General features: G+C 40.7%; 1 protein-coding gene across 1 annotated transcript; it reads left to right on the top strand.

Moving 5' to 3' along the window:
- The first annotated feature begins 1,148 nt into the window (after positions 1 to 1,148).
- LOC120726472 lies at positions 1,149 to 10,309 on the top strand. The gene is made up of 15 exons (XM_040020073.1): positions 1,149 to 1,229; positions 2,400 to 2,520; positions 2,603 to 2,725; positions 5,056 to 5,208; positions 5,295 to 5,519; positions 5,626 to 5,791; positions 6,127 to 6,232; positions 6,312 to 6,408; positions 7,821 to 8,051; positions 8,299 to 8,421; positions 8,489 to 8,638; positions 8,729 to 8,950; positions 9,030 to 9,195; positions 9,273 to 9,375; positions 9,461 to 10,309. Exons 2-15 carry the CDS (start codon positions 2,401 to 2,403, stop codon positions 9,558 to 9,560), a joined length of 2,085 nt encoding a protein of 694 aa, XP_039876007.1. The 5' UTR covers positions 1,149 to 1,229; position 2,400; the 3' UTR covers positions 9,561 to 10,309.
- The last annotated feature ends 291 nt before the right edge of the window (positions 10,310 to 10,600 follow it).

The following is a 10,600-nucleotide window of genomic DNA, read 5'->3' on the forward strand; positions in this document are numbered from 1 at the left end:
ATCACCTCACAGAAGAAGCATAAGCAGCCTGAAATGGAGAAGCTCAGGTTGGGTGGGTTGCAAAGTGTCTTGCAGAGGCAACTACTTGCAAGCTAAAATGGATCAAATAGCATGCCCCATGAGATCTGACAGCAGGATGTGCAGCAGGGAATTCACTGATCGGCTGATCCATCAGTCTTTCTTGCTGGGATTGATTCCCCAACCTGTCAGAGCTAAGAATCCACAGCTTTATTTACATACAACTTTACCAAGTACACTCAAGAAGTAAATACAACAAGCATGAGAGGAAAAGGAGAACCTGTCATCTTCTTGCGGTTATTTGTGGTAGTCTTACAACTCTTCTCTCTTTTGTATCCCAGTAGTTGTTAGAAAAAGTCACATTTTAGATGAATGGCTGCTGCATATCAGAGTAGAGAAGCTGCTCCTCTGCACTGAAAGGACCAGTATACTTTTTGGAGACCCGCACAGATACAGCACAGACCACATCAGATTGAATGACTGGATTATGGTGCATCCGGTGGTTGTTTCCACTTGTATACAAAAACAAGACGGGAGGAAGTTCACGTCAAATTCAAGAATAAAAGAAAAACATTTGAACAAGAATAATCAAGAGTTCTGGCTCGACGTTCAGAACAAGAATCCAGAAAGAAAGAGCATTTTTTAATACGCTTCTTTTAGTTTTCTACAACTTCACAGCATGTTTGAAGGCAAAGAGCCCTGATGATTAAACTGCAGCTTTCGAAACAGACTCGCTCTGACCCTGTGTAATTCGATTTAAATTAGCATCATTAGGCAGTAAATCTGGATTTTGCTTTTGGTTGTGGCAGAATAATAAATTAAGCTCATGTGCCCTTTTCCTCATTTCAGCTAACAGCTACCGTACGTCAAAATATGATTCAAAGTCGTGATTAATTATAAAAAATCTCCCTGAACTACAAAATCAGTTTCATTTCTAACAGTTTATTCTGAAACGTTTTCATTTCGCACGTATTTCCCTCCACACGCAGGGGTATTTTCATCATTTAACTTTCACCATGTGCAACTCTCATACGGGAAGCCTAGTTTGTGTGGTTGCAGCTGGTCGTAAATTAGATTCACATGACGAGGCAGTGAGCAGATGCATAAAAGCTCGCATCAGGAAATAAAACTTCCTCTTTTTAGGCGTGAAGATCTAAGCGTGCTCAAACCGGGTGAACTTGTCTTTCTGGGCGAAGTCATTCTGCAACAAGGTGAGTGTGACTCTTTTCTTTTTACACGTCTTGTTAAATTAATGGCTTGTTTAAGGTTATGGATGTAAGCGAATAATCATATGGTGTCGGAAAAGATTTACTGAGAAAGAAGCTGGGAGATTACAGTAAGAGATTACGGCTTGAACTTCTCTGTTTTGCGATGGAGTAATCTTCAGACGTCTGCTCTGTAGCTTAGAATCATGTTTACAGGCTCTTCTGCTTTTGTTTACAGACTGTGTTTCATTGCAAATGCAGTGTTGTGGTTTTGTGCACTGAATGCTAATCATGCTTAACCCTTTCACGCATAGTGGTCACTACAGTGGACAGCTATTCAAAGGCTGATTTCTTGTATTTGTGTCAGTGTTGATGGTATACTTGCACATAAAGCACTACATCGGGCACTGATGTGCCACTCCTTACCCTGCCACCCACTGGTCGTTTAATGCTACTATAGATGTATAGATGTTTCATTGTAATTTTTGTTATCTCACCCTTTCATGCATGAATTATGACAACCTCAATCAGGATTTTTATTCATCTTTTCATGCCTAAAGATGCCTAAAAATCCTGATTGAGGTTGTCATACTTCATGCATGAAAGAGTTACTATGTTTGCGTGACCATTTTCAGGCTCAGTGGTGACGGAAACCTGGAGTTTATCATTCTGTGTTTGAGTTGTATACATTCCCGCACTGTTTATACTGGGACTCTCTTGTAGAGTTTTGTAAACCTGAGCCGAGATCTTCTCAGAGCTCTGACTTTTCACATCTTTCAGTTTAAAGGAAAATACTTTTACTGCATTATTCCTAAACATTATCATTATCAACATTTTTAGACCAAAAGTAACCTCAGGTGCACACCAAATCACAGAAAGTTAGATACTGAAATTTCAAAATGCAATCCAAGTTGCCTAAGTTGAAGGCAGCAAGTTTTTGTTGTTCAAATTTAGATCATGAGGAAATGATTGAGATGTAAACTGAAGGGGGTAGGGCTAAATAAGTATATACTTTTGCCTACTCCTTTTCAAACAACTGCATGGAATGATATTATGAAATGTTGGTGAATCTATATGTTTGAAATAAAAATAAACTGAACTGAACTGAACCACTGAAGTGATTAGCTGATTAAACAAGGATTACATCTGCTTTTCTTTTTTCCCCTTCCTTTTCAGTATGCACACTTTGTGTGCCGTGTTGCTTTTGGCCTTCGTGGTCCTCGCCTGTTCTTCGCCCGCTGTGAACAAATTGTGGGAAGAGTGGAAAACCAAACATGGAAAAGTTTATGATAATCAGGTAGGACTTAAACCGACATTTTGTCTTTGTTACCACATATTCTGGCAAGGTTTGAATGAGACAGCGCGGATTTGTGTTTCAGACCGAGATCGACTTCAGGAGGGCAGTATGGGAGAAGAACGTGCACTTGGTGTTGAGACACAATCAGGAAGCCTCGGCAGGGAAGCACAGCTTCACGCTGGGACTGAACCACCTGGCTGACATGGTAGGATGCTGCTGCTGAGAAGACAGGATGTCTAAACTTTCTAAATCTAGATAACAATCTGTTATTGTGCAGTTGTTCATTAGTAACATTAAAACAGCTTCAAGGCTCATGGATAGAATTGCATTAAATTATCTAAAACTATCTGCAGTCAGGAGTGACCACAGGAAAAATATCTGAGTGCTGAACAAAGCTGTAGCGACAGTAGAAGACAGAAGAGGAACAAACAATTGCAGGATCGGTGCACTTGGTTTGGCATTACCATGAATTCTATGTAAAGTAGAAGTGAGATCTACTACAGAATAGGCGCTCATACGATTGTGGTAGTAACTGCTGACTTTAACCACAGCTGGTTTCATACAGTGACTGTAAACAACATTCAGAAACTTCATTGTCATCATTTGTCTTCTCATCCAGACAAAAACCATCCATCTTAGTCTGATTTTACTGGTCCTTCTCAGTCTGAGTCTGCTCTGCAGTGGTCCGCATACCCTGCAGTGTCTACACTCAGTTTGCAGCATTTAGTGGCAAAACCACTACAACAAACATGTGCTGTACAGCTGGAATCGGTCAGAATAATAACAGTAATTTGTCTAGTTATTATTAAGATTTTTGTTCCCCGTATTTCCCTGCACAGGAAAATCTCTGGGTTATATTTTAATCTCAGTATATTGAGGGGCACATTTTGAACATATTTGAATATCAAGTTTTTAAAATATGTTTTAATATTAGGGAGTTGAGTTGCCTCCAGTCTATATTATGACTATTATGGCCTTGCAGCCACACTTTGAGCCACATATCGAGTATAAAGTCGAAAATCTCTACACAGACGGGATTGGTGTCTCTCTCTCCCTCCTTGTCTGTCTCACTCATGTATTAACCAATATGTAACTATTACACAAATCACACTCCCAAATCATTGTATAGTTATGCTGATGATGGCAGAAATTTTGACAACAAGAAGAAAAATCAACCAAACTGAAAACATTTAGCAATTCTGTTAAACTGAACAGCACGAATTGCAGCGCCAGACTGGAGCGATCACTCACAGGAGCGTATCTGAGAGACCTCTGGTGGATACAAACATTTTAACACCGTGTAAACATAACCATATGTTTGCCATCAGAACCTCAAGTGCATTCATACACATTGATCTTTTGCTGGTGCAAGATGGACGTGAATGACCACCACTGTTAATCTGCGGATAAAACTGCATCCCCGCGGGCTTAATTTAAACCCTAACCTATAGAGCGGCTCTAATCTCCCTTCATACAATCAGATTAATTTAATCCAGTATGGGCTGGGCCAGCCTGGACAATCAAGATGCTTATTTTTATGTACATAAGGACCCTTGTGTAATGCTGGAAATATATAACAGAATATAGAATAAGGGTTGCAAACTGGTTGGTTCTGTGCCGTTCTGGTTCAGGTTGGACTTGCATAAACTATTAAATGAAATACTTTGCTTATGTGCAAATGTCTGACAACCTTGCATTTTATGTGGACTTTGTATTTTAAATAAAAGGATCTCAAGAAAAAGGTTCCATCAAATATTTTGCACATTGAAAGACCACAAACACAAAGTGCAAAAACCTTAAAATATTAGAGCAACATGTCAGTGTTACAGTGTTGATTTCTTGTTCCTGCATGGATAATATTTTAAATGAATGAATGGATTGTAAATATTAAAAAACAAGTGCAGAAACAAGAGAGGAATTGTATTCTAAGTTAGAGGGGTTTTATTTTTGATTAAAAATCCAGGAAGCCCGAGCGGTAAAGCCTGGATGGGCGTGGCGTGTTGGCTCTCTGCAGGAAACTGGCAGAAATGTTTGGGACACATGCAAGCTTTTGGCCCGCTGTCAGAGGACAGAGTGCTGCAGTTGCCTGGGTGAATAATGTGAGGCAGCTGAAATACACTCACATGTAAGGAGAAAGATTCTGTTTTTAAAGCTGCTGTGAGAGATAAAATGACACAGAGCCATATCTGCTACAGCTGGACCGTTCACCTTTTGTATTTTATGCTCTTCGTCAAAGACAGAGGTGATAGTTGGAAGGGCAAGGAGGGCAAACACACAGCCAGCATCTCCATTAGAGATTTGTTAATGCCAAGTGCAAAATTCACAGTGGATGGGAACAGAATGAATTGACTGAGTGGAGCTGTTTCAATGCTTCAGCTTGCTTTTCAGTCGATGATGGGTTTTAAACACATTCGCAAACCGAGATCGGTGCTGTGTTTATACATTCAGTGTCAAGTGAAAAGAATGCTGTTGCGCAGAGGTGATATTTAATGGTGTTTTCATTTTATTTACCGCTGCCATTTCTTTGCCCCCAAGACAGCCGAGGAAATCAATGAGAATCTGAACGGCTTGAAGCTGGAGGAGACCGTTAATTTCACAAATGGCACTTTTAAGGACGCGAGTGACTCACCGTTACCTGCGAATGTGGACTGGAGGAAAGAGGGCCTGGTGGGTCCTGTCAGAAACCAGGTGAGATCGGGTGTTGTAAGAAAAGGAAAATCATTAACGTGATCCCGTGACAAAAGTGACACTTTGTACTGTTTTTATTTTCTAAGGGTTTGTGTGGGTCATGCTGGGCCTTCAGCTCTTTGGGAGCTCTTGAGGGCCAGCTGAAGAAGCGCACTGGTACACTTGTTTCACTGAGTCCGCAGAACTTGGTGGATTGCAGCACTCAGGACGGAAACCTGGGTTGCAGAGGAGGCTACATCACGAAAGCCTACAGCTACGTCATTCGCAACGGAGGCGTTGACTCGGAGAGCTTTTATCCCTACGAACACAAGGTCATCCTCGACACGCACAAAGAGAACTGTAGGAAAGAGGGTGGACAAACACAGAAAGACTGACAGTGCTTCTGTCTTTTCATAAATGTCTCGTTTCTCTTTGCAGAATGGGAAATGCCGCTATTCTGTCCAGGGACGGGCTGGCTACTGTTCCAAATTCAGCGTCCTTCCAGAAGGAGATGAGAAGATGCTGCAGAAAGTTTTGGCATCAGTGGGGCCGATCTCCGTGGCCGTGAATGCCATGCTGGAATCTTTTCATATGTACAGTGGAGGTGAGGAGGCTAAAAGCTTCACGGTGCAGGAGATTCTAGTGAATTTTACTTTATTTGCTGGTCTCTGATCCAGACAAAAGGCTTCAATCCCAGAGGGATAACTCCTCTTGATTTTCGTTAAGTGGCTTAAATAGAATCATGCATTCATTCACTTGAAACTGGTGGAGCCCCCTCAGGGAGGTCATACATCTCCTACTTTCATTGCAAAGTTTTCACATTACCGCTGCTATAATTTTAGGTTTGTCAGCCCTTGGGAGGCCCTTAGCACTGACCGGCTGTACCACATATTTTTTACCTTATGTATTTTTTTTAACTTACACGCCTGCATTTATTAGGTTTATACAACGTACCAAGCTGCAACCCAAAGCTGATCAATCATGCTGTGTTGCTCGTGGGCTATGGCACAGATGCAGGACAAGACTACTGGCTGGTGAAAAATAGGTAAACGTACCTCCGATTGTTAACCTGTAAAATATTTCCGATATTTTGAACCTAGATGTGAATGTTTTTGTCTTTTCAGCTGGGGAACTGCATGGGGAGAAGGAGGCTACATTCGGCTTGCCCGGAACAAGAATAATCTCTGCGGCATCGCCAGCTTTCCAGTCTACCCTACAGTGTGAAAATATGGCCCACTAACTCAACTTAGTTTATTTAAATTATTATTAAAGACCAGTCAGTGTCACTGTGTTTTATTTCACATCAGCGCTAAAGATGCTGAAAGTCCAACCAACTGAAATAACTTTTCATCTGATAAAAAAAACAAACAATATCACTGTACTTTAAATGTCTGACTACATACTCACACATGTCTGAGACTGAAATACTTCAGCTCTCATTCAGTAGTGTTGTTTCTACATTGTACTCTATGTATTTATTTACTTTCTGCATGTTAAACCTCACAGATTTAATAATAGTGACAACGACAAGTGAAAAAATTGAAAGATTCATAACATTTTGTGCCATGTTAAAATACTTTATGCACATTCGCTTATTTGTACATTTCTAAGCACAAATTTACACTCAAGAACAATAAAGATTTTGTCAACTGATCAGTTTTAATTAGAGTTGGAAGTAGAAGTAGTACTAAAGTAGAATTTTGGGGTATCTGAACTTTGCTTGACTATTTTTTTTCCTGAAAACTTATTGCTTTTACTCCCTGCATTTGTTAATCAAATAAGGACCGCTCGGTGTTATCTTTTAAACTGGAAATGTGAAGCTTAGATGTAAGTCCACATGCTTTTAAATCAGTACGTGGCTGGTGCACAGTATACAGACAGCATAAACGGTATACAGTCAGTGTAGAGAACGGGCATCAGCCAGGACAACTCATGAAACATCTGCTCACATCTGGTTGAATTCAGGTGTGTACATCTGCAAAGAGCAACTGGTCAGCTGATCACAGCCTGTACTTTAAAGAAAATCTACTGAAGTTCTCAGTAAAAAGTGAGTTGTGATTCTCTTCCCCACACTGAGCCATTACAACTGATTTTAGTTCCCCCACCCTTTGATTCCACTTTAACCTCAGACTGGACTCCTTTTCCCATTTAGAGGCAAAGAAAATGGAGCTTTTTTTTTCTTCTTTTTCTCTCATCCTGTTCTACATAAATGATTCAAGCTGTTATTATCAAGCTGATATTATTTTATCGTTATATTAATACATTAATATAGCACAATGTTCAGTAAGCTTGTATAAAAATAGCCAGTAAGAATCTCCTCCAACGAACTACTTCTTATTTTTAGTACATTTCAGAGCCGATACTTTTTCCACTTTCAGTTCAGTGAAAAAGTTGAATCACTACTTTAACTTTTACTAGAGTATTTTTCAACACTAGTGCACTGTGGCCATGAAGGGTTGGACATGGCAGGCATTCACTGCTTTTTACCAAGTACCTGAGTAAATCAGTGAATGCAGGTTTGATGGGGTTTTTTTCAAGTTTGTCAAATAATCTGAACTGCATATAATTTATGTGGATGGCTCATAAGACACCTCCTCTCAGTGCTAACATACTTCAGCTGACTTTAAATGTAAATTGATACCACCTGTAAACTCTGCTGCTGCAGTCCACTTAAAAGCAGGAGCCACACTGCAGGCTGTTTGCTGTGGTTGGAACCCGTCTTCTTCTTTTCCCAGATTCTGAAAATGTTTCAGCGCCTGCTTTTCACTGTCTTGTGTGGATTTGCAGTGGCCGATATCAGTTCGCAAACAGATCGACACTGGGAGCTATGGAAGAAAACGCATAAGAAAGTATATTCTCACCAGGTAAAACAAAGGTGGAAAAATACCAAGGTGCTGAATCCTGTAACTTTAACAGGAATGTTTCATGTCTTCATCTATATAAGTGTTTAGCTGGGTTTGGTTTAAGCATATAGGTCTGTTTAAGCTTGATTTTAGAACAAGAACCCACCTCGTGTTTCATTAACATCAAGCTGTTTGGATGTCTGAACTCTGGCTTAGTTACTGTGCACATATATGCCACAGAAGATTTGGTGTAACATTTGTGTTCCAGATTGAGGAGTTGGGACGCAGACTGATTTGGGAAATGAACTTGAAACTGATTAATCTTCACAACCTGGAAGCCTCACTGAATTTGCACACTTACGAACTGGCAATCAACCACCTCGGAGACATGGTGAGCATTCTCCTCAAACTTTACATCACTTGATGGTGAATGGTGTGTAATTTCTCCACGCTTGCAGACCCCCGTGGAGATCGCTGGCACTCTCATGGGCACTAGGGTACCATCTGACCTGGAGATGGTTGCTGCGAGCTTCATAAAAGTCAATGCTTCTCTACCAGCTTCAGTGGACTGGAGGGATAAAGGCTTGGTAACTCCAGTCAAAAAGCAGGTGAGGTCCTAGCTGGTCCCCTCAGATATCCACACATGTAACAGGAAACCTCTACATTTTTAATCATGTCACGAGTAACCTTTCTTTTAGGGTTCTTGTGGCGCTTGTTGGGCTTTCAGTGCGGCTGGAGCTCTTGAGGGGCAACTTAAAAAGTCTACAGGCATTTTGAGATCTCTCAGCGCTCAAAACCTGATTGACTGCACCACAGATTATGGCAACCGGGGGTGCAATGGTGGCTTAATAGTACCTGCCTTCAAGTATGTTGTTAACCAAGGCATTGCTTCTGAAGATGCTTACCCCTATATCGGAAAGGTGAGTCAAGCTTCCACTTGCAGGTAGACTGTGATTAAACCTAGATGTTTCTCATGTTAAAGAGTCTACTACTTTTCAGCATAATCAGTGCAAGTACAACCCACTGTATCGGGCTGCTAACTGCTCAGGGTATTGCTGCTTACCAAGAGGGGATGAGTTTGCTCTGAAGGAGGCAGTGGCTCTTGTGGGGCCCATCGCTGTTGCAGTTGATGCTTCCAGGCCACAGTTTCGCTTCTACCATCGTGGTTGGTTACTTTATTAAAATGATGCACAGATTGAATCTTAGTCAGAGTTCCTATATTTGCCCTCCTGTAACCAACAGGCGTGTACATGGACAACACGTGTACCCAGAAAGTGAACCATGGCGTGCTGGTTGTGGGTTACGGCAGAGAGAAAGGACAGGACTTCTGGCTCGTCAAAAACAGGTTGTTCTGAGTCACTGGTTGATGGACTGGGTTTCTTTGTTTCCTTTAATTTAGAGTTTCATGACAGCAGCTGCTTTATTTGTAGCTGGGGTGTACAGTTTGGAGAAGAAGGCTACATCAAGATGGCTCGGAACCGAAACAACCAGTGTGGCATCGCTCACCATGCTTGTTTTCCTTTTGTTTGATTAAGTTGGGTCTTTGTTTTATATTTGTGGTGTTGTTTTTTGTTGTTTTTTGTTGTTGTTTTTTTTATGTTTAAATAAACTGGATCACTGACATCTTAACATGTTGGAAACTTTATGAATTTGCTATAAATTTAAATCTGAATTTGTTCACTTCTATGGATCTACATTATACAACACTGGTCAACCCAGGGTCTCCCTGCCCTTTAGTAATTAAGGCTGGGAATTTGCTATATAAATGCCAGCTGACAGTTCCCAGTCTCATTTTATTTCAATTTGTCAAATTGTATAAATGTGGCATTTAAAGAAACTGTTTTGTGGCTTGAGGCAAGTTTAAATGGGCTCTTTAGATCCACAATCCTCTTGACTCTCATGAGCAGCCCCTGCTGCACCTATGACTCAACTGCAGCCAGTTTCTGTAAAACAGGGCTCCATTAAACTGCAGGTTTAGAAAAGGTACAACAGGACTCCTGAGTTCAGATGTTGAACCTGCACCAGCAGCAGTGACATCAAACGTACCCCATCAGTGATTCATGGGCCCCAGCCAATGTTTTTCTTCAATTAGACACACAAACTAGTTCTAAATCATCATGGAGAGCATTGCTCCCAACTGGAAAATGAAAAAGTATCAATCACAATACCGCTTTGGCCTCCAGGTATCTGGTATTATGAGGATAATGCTGCGCTTAATTCAAGTGTCTGAACCCACAGCTGTTGTCTCCTTCCTGTTGGATTGCTCTGCTCTGTGGGTTCTTTATATCTGTTTGCCTAACGATCTCTCTCTTTTCATAACTCTGCTGTATTTGATCATCATTCAAAATATCTGCAGAGGTCTCTTTTAGTTTTTACAGCCTGAGCTGCTGGAAGCTTTGCAATCTGAATATAAGCTGAAATATATGCAACTGATGCAGAATTTATATTTTTTAACAGTTTAACACTGTTCAGTATTTGTTTTATATTGGATTTTGACTTGGTATCACATTTTTGGGGGCACCTTTTCACTAATTGTACTTAACCCTTTTTCTATATTTATGGCTTAATCT

Source organism: Simochromis diagramma, unplaced genomic scaffold (genome assembly GCF_900408965.1).
Source record: "Simochromis diagramma unplaced genomic scaffold, fSimDia1.1 OVJJ01000753.1, whole genome shotgun sequence".
In the NCBI taxonomy this organism is placed as follows: domain Eukaryota; kingdom Metazoa; phylum Chordata; class Actinopteri; order Cichliformes; family Cichlidae; genus Simochromis; species Simochromis diagramma.

What these genes read in the sequence shown, in the direction of transcription:
- LOC120726472 (XM_040020073.1), top strand. Translation starts at nt 2,401, where the DNA reads ATGCACACTTTGTGTGCCGTGTTGCTTTTGGCCTTCGTGGTCCTCGCC. An exon ending in TTCCAGTCTACCCTACAGTG is followed by an intron (nt 6,409 to 7,820) that starts TGAAAATATGGC and finishes CTTTAAATGTAA; the next exon opens with ATTGATACCACCTGTAAACT. An exon ending in TAACTCCAGTCAAAAAGCAG is followed by an intron (nt 8,639 to 8,728) that starts GTGAGGTCCTAG and finishes CCTTTCTTTTAG; the next exon opens with GGTTCTTGTGGCGCTTGTTG.